A 13,645-nucleotide genomic window follows, 5' to 3' on the forward strand; every position below is an offset into this window, starting at 1 on the left:
CATATGGCCATTAAAGGAATAGTTAACCCAAAGATGAAAATTCCTCCATCATTTACTCACCTTCGAGTTGTTCCAACTTCCAAATCTCTTTGTTCTGATAAATACAGAGAAATATATTTGGACCCCATTGACTCCCATAGTAGGAAAATATCCTTTATCTTTGAACACAAAATACGACATTTTGAAGAATGTAGGACAGCAAACAGATTTGGGGCGCTTTTGACTACCATTGTGTTTTTTCCTACTATGGGAGTCAATGGGGGGCAAAATCTGTCTGGTTATAAGCATTTTTCCAAACATCTTTCTCCGTGTTCATCAGAACATAGATATGTATACGGATTTGGAACAACTCGAATGTGAGTAAATGATGAAAAATAATGAAAAATGATCGAAATTAAGTGACTTCAAACAAGGAAAAATATCTGCAATTGGGGTGAGAAATAAAATCACGGTTTAATGGTGTATAACACTAGATATGTTGTATAAACACTAAAAATACGGTATAGATAGTAGAAAACACTACATATTATCGTAAGCAAAATAGCTGGATGAAGTCTTAAAAACTATGATCTAAATGTAATTCTATGGATAGACAGACACACAGAAACACAGACTGTCAAGCAAACAGATAAATCTGTAACAACAGAATATGTCAAGAATCTTTTTAATATTTTAACACTTAAAAAATGTTGGTATCGTAATCGAATAATGTCGTTTTAATAAATGAATTACAAATAATATCATTTATGCTGGTCTCATAACACACTAAGCTCTATATCTAAGCAAATCGTTGAACACGATACAAACAAGAGTAAACGCTCCCAAAAGACAAAGGAACTCAAAAAACACTTGGACACTAAACACAAAATGTATTTTCTTTTAACAATTTACATTTCCCTTCTATTCATTCTTTGTTCCCTTCTGAGTGAAGAGCTTTGCAAGTATAAAGATCTTATCCGGTGTGTTTCTTACCCCCTGTTGGTGACGACGGCCTTCTTCAAGTGGACATAGCTGGCTGGGAAGATTCCCTGTGGAGCAAAATGGAAAAACATTAGATCTCTGGTACTCCAACTCCAAACTAGTGCTTCAATGAAGAGGGAAAGATAGTGTCCCCTCAGTCACGGCATCTCTGTGATCTTGACCAATCAGAAGACGATTCTGGTGGCCCTTCTTGATGTAGATCGTGTCATAATCTTTACTGGTTTTTGCTTGGTTTATAGCCTGAGGGAGGTTTATCTCCGAGAGTTTTGGAGAACCAGGAACTCAAGTGAACTCAACTTGACGTGTCAACGGTCCTTTGGAGTTGAGAACTTTTCCAAATCAGACTGGTTGTTGTAGGGATCAGTGTCAAGGGTGCAGTTTGTTGAAGTAATGCGAGCTGACTAAATAACGGTTGTGACTTAACCACTAGTAGCGACTTCCAGGTTTAGCATCATTTAACAGCAGTTGCCATCAGTATATCCAACTGTATAAGTATTTAAGTATAAGAATATGACTGCATCCAATGTAGACGACAATATAAATACTGGTTGTCACCATGATAAAAGCCATAGACGCTCAAATGATTTTCAGTAGTAACAAATAAATTGTGCATATTAATATATTGTGTACCACAGTATATGTTATACATTGACAAAAACAATATAGCATCCGATCACGGAATCTCTGCAGATATCCACCTCAATACAACGTAATGCCGTATTGAAATCCTCTGGGAAGTTCCTGCCTAAAAGTTTGTAAGTCATCATTATTTTATGATGCATATTTGAGTGATTTCCGCCAAAAGAGATTTGATGCAATTTGCTTCAAAACAACTTTACATTTTTACCCGTCTACTTCACTTACAGAATAAACCAGTATGTGAAGCTGCACAAACAAAACGAAGAGCGAATGATGCACGTTAGATGTGTGATTGAGGATTGGGAAGGCACATGGGATTATGGGTAACATAGTTTGGTTGCACAAGCCCATCGCTTTATAAACCAGCTGAGTGAACAGTGTGTTCAATACAATAATTCTGACATAACCGATTAATTCTTGACCATTTTTTCACCCGACTACATTACGAAATATCCTGTTTAATAGCAAAGATTATTCATTTCAGTGAACTGTCACAAAACTTCATTCAATTCAGCTTTGAAAGAGATCAATAGGAAGCTTGAGGTGGCAAAATCAAATAGCCGAGTGTAATAATCACTCCTTTTCAAGAACGACACTGCAAACATTACAAAGCCATTTGGACGACAGAAACGTGACGTACAAACATCTCAGCCGAAGAATCCAGATGGTGGAGGTTCTTGCCACATGCAGTTGTTGTCTAATTGTCTTTGCTTGTTGACTTTCAAAAGGTCAGATTCATTAGTGATCGAGGACACCAAATGCTCTCGAAACAAACTTCCATCTGCTGGGGGGGATTCCATATGCACGGATGACAGGTCAGCATATGTTATTATTCATGAGATGGGTGGTCGCCTGCTAATTGACTCTTTACATAAAGACCGCCTATTGTTTGCAGAGAGCTTGCGTCGTCTCGATGGCTCGTGTGAATAAATAACAATGCTTTAAGAACCAAAAACGTATCGTGATTTCAATTAAATGCAAATTGGTATTTACACGAATAGCCTTTAGGTCAATGTGGTCCACAGCATGATGTTAAAGTCGAGGTTCTGTACAATTAATGAGTACATGTGCTGTTGATCTTAAAAAAACCTTAAATAACGAAAGTTCAAATGGAATTTTACGATGCGAATCGCACAAAAACGCACTGAAGCTCCTCCCCTAGACCCACCCCTAAACCTGACATCACTGGCACGAAAGCAACGCACAAATAAGATTGTTCGAATTCTTACGAATTAGACACCTCATAAAATACTTAAGAATTCCTATCAGATGTCGAAACACACAAAATGGTCATGACTTCACAAATAGGCTTTATTTTCTTTCAGCAAAACACAATGTCTTATCTTTTTGATTGTGGGAAAAATGTGACCTGAAATAAGTTCATAAAAAGACTCATGGGACTCACCCAAATTCCGCAAATACAGAAAAAACAGGGATTGTGGGAAAGATCAAAAGAAACAAGGCACTTACTCGTGAGGGGTTTGATCAATAATTCAAGCTGAAGGTGAATTGGCATTTCCCCACTGCATATACATCACAGATCTATAAGGACACTCTCAAATCTACCAATGTTCTTCAGATTTCAATTTACTGTAGGAAGTAGATACAGTAATAAAGTCGCTGGATATGACGCAAAACAGATGTGTGTGTATGTGTGTGTGCGCGTGTACACATCATCTCCATCTGTTGAAACCTTTATTATCAGTATGTGTATGTGTGAAAGAAGCATATAATTCATTATAAAATATATAATAAACTGAGAAGTAAGCAACTAAAGTGGCATGAGTCGTACAGACAATAACAGCTATTGAGTCAGCAGGTGACACAGTGACTAACTGGAGGAGTTATTCATTCTGAACGCTTCACAAAAAACTAAAGTTTTACAAACATTCCAGACAGTCAGATGACAATATATATGTGCATACACATACAAAAACAAGTTTTGTTTTGCTGAGCTCCAAACGTCATGTTTGGTGAACTCTGACATGCGAATTGATAACTTGGGACCAACAGAAGAGCAATACTTACATTTACATTTATGCATTTGGCAGACGCTTTTATCCAAAGAGACTTAAATTACAGGTTGCAGAAATTATGAAAGTGGTCTTAAAGGTCCAGTCTATGAAATTTTGTGGTGAGGTTGTGAATTGCAACCAACAGATCACTCCACCCCTCTCTCCAAATTTTTTCAGAGCACTACGGTGGCTGACACAGAAATATGAAAGTTTTTCCATCATCGCTCCGAACAGTTATGTTTCCACGTGAGCCTGGTTCAACATGGCACGATTACAAACTGTTCTCGGCTCTGCATTTTCGGCACGGTTGTCCAGCTCAGTCTCTTGAGTTACCAAGGCAGTGCATGACACATTTGGGTTTACATTCTAAAGATTTCCGTTACCAGCCCTGCGGTGGAAAATGAAACAATTTATGTACTAGCTGGCATGGATCGGCACGGAGTGGAACGATCCAAGATGTCGTCACGTTTTTGCTTCTTTGCAGGAGATAACATATTTACGAAACTCGCTCTGTAGAGCAGTTTGTCCTTTTAGGGCTACTGTAGAAACAACATGGTGACTTCCATGTAAGGGGACCCGTGGTGTGTGTAGATAGAAATAGCTCACTCTTGGGTCATAAAAACATTACGTTTCATTATGTAAGGTCTTTATACACCTCTGAACACATTGTTATGTATATTTTATTGCATTTATGTAAATAGATCCTCCAAAAGATTACACATTGGACCTTTAAAGTTAGAAACATTTATATAAACATTGTTAAAATGTTGTAGTGCATGCTCTTGGTGTTATTGTGTGCCATATTTTATATTATATCAAACAGAATATTCAAAGGGAAACATTACATGGACTTAAAAAGTGGGCTTTGATAATACTGGTTAATAATATCCTACCCCGCTCACACAACATTTATTATGAATGTAAATTTGAAAACACTTTAGCACAGTTGTCTCAATGCATGTTAATGCAGATAAAATGCTCTATTCGATACATCCATTGACGGATTTCCACAAAGGCAACCAAGTTTACTTAAAGGGGTTGTTCACCTAAACTACAACAAGCGAAATAAAGATACACCTACTGTTACAGCATCCACTTATTAAAATCATCCCCAGCAGTAATTCTAATTGAACCTAGATACTTTCTTAATAAACGTCTCTGTCGTTGTGGTGCATGATTCATCAGTCGGCTCTTTTAAAGACATAAGCCTTGCAATGTTAAATCAAAATATTTTAACTTTTTTCGCCTCTTCTCTTCTGCTGAATGTAACCAAGGAAAATGATCATCAGGAACATGCACATTGCTGCATTGCATTAAACCGCAGATGCAGGATATTCTTCCTTAATCTCTCATTGGAAACGTGACCGCATTGTCTTTCAACCATCCAAATGCAATGTATAAAGACACATTTGTTTTGCAGGTGTATGATTATCACCAGAGAATATAAACTGTGTTTAAAGTTCCTGTCTCATTATATATTACTAAAGCAGGCTGCAGGATGTAGGAGCGTAGGAGTAATTTATACTGTAAATCAGCAAGAATGTAGAATGGACTATAAAGGAATCAGAAACGCCTTGAAAAGTACAGTTTTGTTTGATGTATTGTCGTAATTTACACTGAAATAGGAAGTTAGGACGGGCCTTATTTAATGGCTCATCCCACTTTTAAAATAGCCAATACTATTTAGTTTACCTTACAGAAATGTAATGAGAAACTGAAATGAAGAATGATGTAATAAAAATATACCAAGAAAAAAAATTGAAGTCTTGAATTGTACCTCTACATGCTCCATAACATTGACAATGTTCACATTTAAAGTTGAAAAACTTGATTTCATGGGGACTTTAAAGACCAGGGACAGTGTGAAAGCAAAGATAAAGGGGACAGACTTCAGACTAAAAGTCCTCCTGTGGTTTACTTTGAAAACGAGTCGTTTTTAAACCATTGAATTTCATTTTAAACATTTTTCATGTTTAAAGTTTTTTTCCAGTGAACATAATTTGTCCTGCCTTCAAACAGCTCAAATCTAGCTCTACACATCAGCTTCATTAAGTAAACGCAGGTACATGAATATGCAAATGAGTCCCGCCTCCACTCAATTGCACTCTGTAGTTTTAGATGCTGCTAAAACTGAAAGTGAAAGTAAAACTGAGAGCTGACACAGCAGTGCAGTAATCATTTTAGCCCGAATCTATGCATCATCTTTGCATATTTATGCTTCAAACTGCCGATCCACAGGGGTCAAATTAGTTGACGTGATCGCTAACAGGTTTACGACGTCATTTGTCAGAGCAGTTTCAAACTACATTTTTAACTTTTTTATCTCTGCAATGGTTTAAAATTATACATTTGCACAGGGTTTTTCATAAAGCATATTAAAAACACCACATGAACACATAAATAACAATAGAAACGTGTTTTTCACGACAGGGGGTCTTTAAAGCATCACTTTAGATGTTTTACTTTCGGCTCCCCCATGTGGTTGATAAGTGCAATTGTCTGTTATCAGTGTTGTAAATAATGTGGCTGTTGTAAATAAAACCGGCGAATGCCAAAACATTGTTTAGAAACTCTTCAGCAGGCAGAGGATTGGCAGGGCTGTGTGTACCAACCCGAACTTACAGAGTGTGGTTGTAGTCACTAGAAGGCTGCTCAGGTAGCAGCAGGAGTACAAATCTCCCAGCTAAGAGTTGTTCTACCACTGAAATAATTTAACATTGACATTATTAAAAAAAACTACTAAGTGTTGCTTTAAGCAACATTGATATTAATGGGCTGCTTGACATTCTGCTATTACTTAACTAACATAGTGGAGAAGGTGAAGCAGTGGTACATTGTGTTGTATACAGTCCTTTAAGAGCAAAACACTTGAGTCTTTCTGCTGTGGCAGTCGTGTAAATAATTTAATGCTTTTCCAACTAAGCACTGCTCCTGACATTCATTAAGCTGAGAAACATAGTTGCAAATTATTAAAAAATAAATGATCTGTAGTTAAAGCCGCAGTCTACATCTCTGTTTAAAACAAATTGCAGTTTACACTTGAACTGCTGACATGTCTGTTATTGCGGGGACATTTCCACGCCTTTAAACATGATGCGACACAAAATGAAACTTGATTGGTTGCTATAACTGTCAGTCATATTGTCTTTTGGGCGGGCCTTTGCCAAAGAAAATGGCCAAAGTTCCGAGACCTTAAGTATGAAGTTAAAACGTTAATACAAACATTCGTGATCATTTAAAAAAGGCTCTATTGACAGAAAGGCAATATAATATACATAACTATGTGTTCAGAGGTGTATAAAGACCTTACGTAATGAAGCGTTATGTTTTTATAACCGTAGAATGAGCTATTTCTATCTACAGACACCGTGGGTCCCCTTACATGGAAGTCACCATGTTGTTTCTACAGTAGCCCTAAACGGACAAACTGCTCTACAGAGCGTGTCTCATAAATACGTTATCGCTTTCGGCAAAGAACCAAAAATGTGAAAATTTTTGTCCTGTGTCAGCCACCGTAGTCTTTCGAAATCATTATTGATGAAAATGTTAATGAATTGGTCAAATTAATTTACAGATTGTTACTAAAACTCTCACATTCATGTTAAAGATGTTAATAGAATGTTAGAAATGCTAACGTTCATGTTAAAATCATAAGCAAGCAAAGTGAAGTGAAGTGTTTAATTTATATTGAAGTGTTATTTCTTCTATAATACAGTAGCGTTAAATCTCCAGACAACATTAAGACCTAAAGAACAACTCGCTTACTTTTTTAATCTCTAATGTAATATTTACATTATAATATTTTAGTTTGCTGCTACTGCTGCTGGCGGGGACACTAAAGACTGTAAATAGTGGGCCAGGGAAACCTATGTGAACGTGCGGGCTCAACTGCGCACAAGCAAAATGTGTAATGTGTGTCAGCGTGATATGTAAACTTGTTCGATGTTTTACATTTACCATCTTCTCAACTTCTTATCGCTTCTTTATTTAATGAATGGCTAATATATATTAGAAATATCAATGAATGTCTAATAAATGAAAAAGAGGACAAGCCTAGCTCGAAGCCGGGCCCTTTTGTCAGCTATGATGTAAAAATTGGGCCAAAGCCCGGCCCAAGGGTCGTAAATAAGTCGGGGCCCGTTGGGCCCAGCTGAAAGGCAGGGCTCTACCTCTAGAGACATATTTAAAGAGACAGTGACAAAGCAGGGGCACCAATATGTCAGGTTTAAATTCATCTGGGTAAAAACGCTATCTTTTCCTGTCTCGATTCGTCTTGATATAATGCAAGGTCTGTGTGAGGTACTGTCTAGCAGACGTGCTCCCCTGTGTCACCCCTTTTGACCTCACTTCCTGCGCGACGGCAGGTCACGTTTCCTCTCTGTCATAAGGAGTGATGACCTGTTCTAATCGGCAGGAATTCCTCTCTTGAGACCTGTCTGACTGTGGCCTGGATTCTGGAATAGATTCTTTGGGAAATATGCCCCAGATTTTTGTTTAAAAGAAGAAAACCTACTGTACCAGTCCTGTTGATGATTTTTATCAATTTAAAGGGACAGTTCACCCAAAGATTTGCGTTGACTCATGCTTTATTTCTCCATATTTGATACCACAAAACTGTTCATAAAACGTGTTTCTGAACACTTCAATCACCACAAAACAGACAAAGACAGACTTAAACTGATGGAAATAATTTATAAACACTTCCCACACTGCATCTTTTGTGGCAGGCCGTTCACAATAGAGAAAAACTTTCATAATTGCAATGCATGACTGAAGACTGTGTAATTTAGCAAAAAAGGACAAAATGCACTGGAAAAGCTTTCATTATATCTCCAATGTGCCCTTGTCATCTTTGTCTGTACTTATAGTGGAAAACCAACTCCATGGGCGTTCTGAATCCGTGCGTGTCAATCAAACCAGCCCATATTGTTTGCCGCATTGTGTGCTATCCGTGCTAATCTTGCCAGGCTGTTTGTTTTTCTTGTCTTGCAGGTGGTAAAATATGTTGTGCCTTTTATTTTCACCGGACGATGTGCTGTCAGGTGACATTCAGACTGAATTAAAGTTAGGAGTCGTGCCAATCCAATATTAAAGTCCAAGTGATGTTCGCTTCGCAATACGGTGGAACCTGAATTGATCTATTATAAAAAGACCCCTAAACAAATTTACAAAAATAGCACTTTGTGGTTTCCCCTGATATTTTAAATGTGTAGTGGTTCATTTATTGGATGTTAAAATAACATCGGTTCTTTTGCCAAAATCGTGCAGAAATAACTTTAAAGAAAATGTATCCACAATTTTGCCTCTATATCGCCATCTCAGTTTGAAATGAAAAATTGCAGGTTACTTTATGTACTAGTCTTTATATGAATTGAAGTCAAATGATGTCAAACTGACATTTCAAGACACTCCTCTGAAATCGTACAACAGCTCAGTTAATAAATAATCATTATAATCTTACTGTTGTGAATAGGGTTATTGTTGTGAATAGGGAACCGATATATCAGTCAATAATCGGTAGCTGGCAATAAAATATGATAGTTTAAAAAACGCCAATGATTGGCCGCCAATGATTGGGTTTCCTGAAACCTTCGTATCACTATGTCATTCTTAGAATATATCGCTATCACTCTTAAGGTATAACTTAAGAATGACATTGCAAAAAGAAGGTTTCGACGAACCCAGCCCAGGGCCGATATTTACCGTCAATCAAAAGAGGACAGGAAAATGTAATGCATGTGCTCTGAGTATAGAATATGTTAAGAAAATAATAATAGTCAATATATGAATTAATAACATTCAGAAAGTTAAGAAAAAAATATTTAATCATCAAAATTGGAATCGGTATCGGCAGACATCACTCTGTGATCGGTTGTCGGTATCGGTGGAAAGATTTTGAAATTGTCAATAAAATTATTAAATTGCATATTTTCCTACATTTTTATATCATTTTATTTTGCATTGTTTCGTTTGTGATCTTTTACTTAATCTTACGAAGAATCTGCAGTTCCATCACAAACCCCAAGGGGGCTGAGTCTAGGGATGGGTACCGAAACCCGGTACTTTATCGGCTCCGGGGCTAAATTGTAAAAGACCGAAGTATCGATAAGCTCTGACGTTAACGGTTCTGCTGTCGGTACAGGAGAAATTAAGAAAAACATTCCCTATTTATTATTGCTAAATAAACGTTACCTAGCATATTTTCACTAACAAACCATTTCTGATTTGCGATAATATTAAAGCATCACCTGCATTATCGTTATTCGCAATCTCGCACGCGAAATGTCCGTCTGTCCCACACAACCCAAGAGCGTGCAAGCACATAACACGACAGCTCGCGCTTAATAGAGTGACGATAGCGGAGAGAATCAAACGGTCTAAAGTCTGGTTACATTTCACTCGAGTGGATGCAGACAGTGCTCGTTGCAACAAGTGCAACAAGATTTTTGCTTGTAAGAGCGGAAACACAAGTAATCTTTCTAATGTGCATTATGTGCAGACAGAAAAATGCAAAGTTTTCGACTGCCTAGCTAATAGTTCATCATCCACGTCCTCAGGTACGTATGCTAGCCTAGCAGTCTTCCTAAATAACACCGACATAAACATTGCATAAGGTTTCTTTAAATTAGTATGTAATCATTTAATAAACACACATCACATAGCCTACATATAAATCAGCAGTAGACTAAATAAATCTTAAACATTAAAAATGCTTTCACAGTACTGCATTTAAAATGGATGAATAATAATAAATGATGCTTAAGAAATTATAAAGCAGAGCTTACCTAAAAATGAATGTGTAGTGATGAAATAATATATGTTAGGTCAGTAAAAAAAATGTTAAATAGTGAAAACAACTCCAGCTTTAGTTTTGTCTTTCATAAAAAAACACAACAAAAAGTACCGATAAGAGTACCGTTAAAGTACCGGATCGATAAAAGTAGTAATACCGTTAAAACCTTAAAGATACCCATCCCTAGCTAAGAATCACCCTCTGAGTCTATTCAGTTACCTAGATCTCAATGCCTATTAAAGCATGCCAGATCTGTTGCATTCTCCGCAACACATTCCCGATGTTGGTCCACGGGCTCTGAGGTGCTGGTGCGTAGGCGGACAGGGGTGGGTGGAAGATTTCTGATGAAAATAATTGATTGAGGAAGAGACATTTAAAATAGGGAAGCCAGAGCGCAGCCAAAACCAAACAAGCACTCACGGCTCAGTGCTGCCTCACCACGCAAATATTCACAAGGCAGTAAAGCAAAGCTTTCAAGGGACCCTGTAAGAGCTTTCATTAGTCGACTGAAGTCTCGTAAATGACAAATGAAAGTCAGAAGAGATCACAAATGATAACTGACACGTCTTCAACATGTAAAAGGGTCTTAAATAAATATTCAGTGTTAAATGCAAGTCAGACTCCGTCAGCACTGTGGCATAACGTTTTTACGCATTTTTGTATTGTACGGTCTCTAGCTCATCTGGCAGGGAGTTTAATTTTATGAATAAACATCCTTATAAAACGTATAGCTTGAATGCAATTTAAGTTCCTATAGATTAATTGTCTGGCGACATAAATTTTGCTATTGGTCATTCTTTATTAACATAATAAACATAATAAAACCCTGAGCAACTTTTATTGTGTTTATTTTGTTAATATTACCAAATAACATGGTTCATTCGTGCACGTTCATTGTGCATTAATGAATGTTAACAAATACAACATTTTATTTTAAGAAAGTATTCATAAATGTTAAAAAGAAGATGAAGACCAATTGCAACAAATGCAATTGTTAACAAATGGAACTTAATTGTAAAGAACAATCTTTCTCTATTCTATGAACTATTCCGATTTGACAAAACACGAACTGTGTGGCACACAGCTAACTAGAATTAAATTCTAGCTAAACTTTTAATACTATTTGCCACTGGATCTTAAGGTCCATTGCAATTACATTGAAGCAATATGATAAATTACAATGAGAATGCAAGATAAGTGTGAACATCCGAAACCAGAGTAAAGCTCAATAAACAAAAATTAAATCTCCAAAAAATAAAAATGTATCAAACTGCACACTTCAGTGGAATAAGTTCAGTAGATACGCTGATCATTATTCTAGGCGGTGCTCTTTCCTCTTAGCCGCAGGTAATGGAATGAGTTTACCGACCTTATTCACACCGTGAGTACAACCCCGTGGCTCCTGCAGTACAGGCTTGGCACATGAATTGTGAAGCAGGTGCCAGCCCAGTGTCACCTCTATAGAAGATTAGCAAGGATTGGCTGTAGATTGCGCTTCTGCGGACCGTGCGTGCAACGGGCATGGCGGGCACCTCCGCCGGGCACTTTGAGGTCTTGCCACGTGGCATGCGCACACACACTGTAAACAGGGAGGCAGCCCCACGGATTCTCACCTCGAGGAAAGTGTCAACTGGCATGCGGCGTGGCACACCTGCGCCTGACGGATGGCCAGAGTGAGATGCCTGCAACAATGTCTATGATTGAGTTCACAGTAAGTTCAGATACTATATGGGATATTTCAAATTATATTATTTTCTAGATTATAAATGTAATGAAATAGATTTCACATAAATATACTTTCAAATTTATCTTTAAGCGAAAAGCTGTTTTTAATTTCCTTTTAGCCGACAGGTGAGAAAGTCTAGTGATGTTTTCACTGATGCTCTTCTGTGTATGCGTTTACATTATGTAACTTTTGAATGATTTGGCATGAAAGTCCCTTTATCTTTGGTGGTTTTGATCAGAGCTCCTTCATAGTACATTAAGCTCCATAAAGATCAACGCATGCATACAATTTTTCTTTACTTACATAAAAGTAAACTGTTGGAAAATGTCAGATGTTGGAAACGGATATGCCAACATATGCTTGAATAGGACATTTATTTGAACAGAGTTGTCGAAGGGTAGGACTTGAGCTTGCAACTAGCGAATTAAAGTTTGCTGTTGTACTGTAAAAGCTGAAATAAAAGATTTACTTAACAATATAGTTCTGAATTTTTGAGAGATTCCCAGTACTTTACATTCTATTCAACCAAGATGAAAAAAAAATCACAGATAACGTCTCTTTAATATCTCAGTTATTGCTCCTAGACATCAATAAGATTAAATGGAGAGCAAATGAAAATGTTTGCTCAAGTCTCATCTGAGTCTGAGATATGTCTCATGAGAGAAAGAGGCAGAAATCTCCATTGGTGTTCCTGAAGATGTTTTGTTTTTCTCCAATTTTAGGACTAATATTTGAGACAAAGATATATATTTTTTATGAATTTACTATAGCAAAACATTGGCACAGTCTCATGGCCGCATATACAGTCATCCATCAGCTGGTTATACAAGAATACACTCAGTGAAGGGTAATCATAGCAAAATATACTACAATCATAAAATAAGCACATTCAGTATACATTATCAAGAAAATCCCAAAGAGGGGACCATATACGCCAGAAAGCATCAGATCGCTTATTTAAGTGACACATTTATTTCTAAAGGTAGGAAAGTAGCAATTTGGCTCAACCCCATATTGACAGAAGGAACATGAGGAGTGGACCACAATAAGAGGATACATATCTTGCCAAATAAGTACTGTGATGTAAAACAGCTTCTAGACCCTGGCTGAGATGTAATTCAGCTTTACAATTCAATAGATACTTGGGGATCTTCCGGACCATTTTATGTACAGTATCTCTTTTTTCAGTATGTCCTGATCATATCACAGTCCCAGAATACATGCATTACACTACCAATATTACACTTGAAACACAACTGGGAAATATTAGGAACGATCTTGTGGAGATGAACCGCTGTTAAGTAAGTCCTGTAAATTAACTTAAAATTTTGCTGGCGTGTCGGTATCGAGGCACCCTTGGAAAAGTCGCTGGAGCAGTTCGATAGCCATTCTTCTTCACTGAAATTGGTTTCTAAGTCTCTCTCCCATATCACTTTTAAGGAATCAAAAGAGGAAGTCCCAACATTGGATCACAAATTATATGAAACAGAA

At 37.2% G+C, this 13,645-nt stretch overlaps 1 protein-coding gene across 1 annotated transcript in view; it reads right to left on the reverse strand.

The window, feature by feature from the left end:
* Positions 1–13,645, reverse strand: part of dock3 (dedicator of cytokinesis 3) — a gene marked incomplete at its 3' end in the record, with an annotated part of 151,381 nt that overhangs the window by 92,004 nt on the left and 45,732 nt on the right. The window contains exon 4 of the mRNA XM_079470648.1: positions 973–1,028. Within this exon, the coding sequence (XP_079326774.1) occupies positions 973–1,028 (56 nt within the window). The remainder of the gene's footprint in view (positions 1–972; positions 1,029–13,645) is intronic.

Source organism: Barbatula barbatula (genome assembly GCF_947034865.1).
Source record: "Barbatula barbatula genome assembly, chromosome: 13".
NCBI classification, from domain to species: Eukaryota; Metazoa; Chordata; class Actinopteri; order Cypriniformes; family Nemacheilidae; genus Barbatula; species Barbatula barbatula.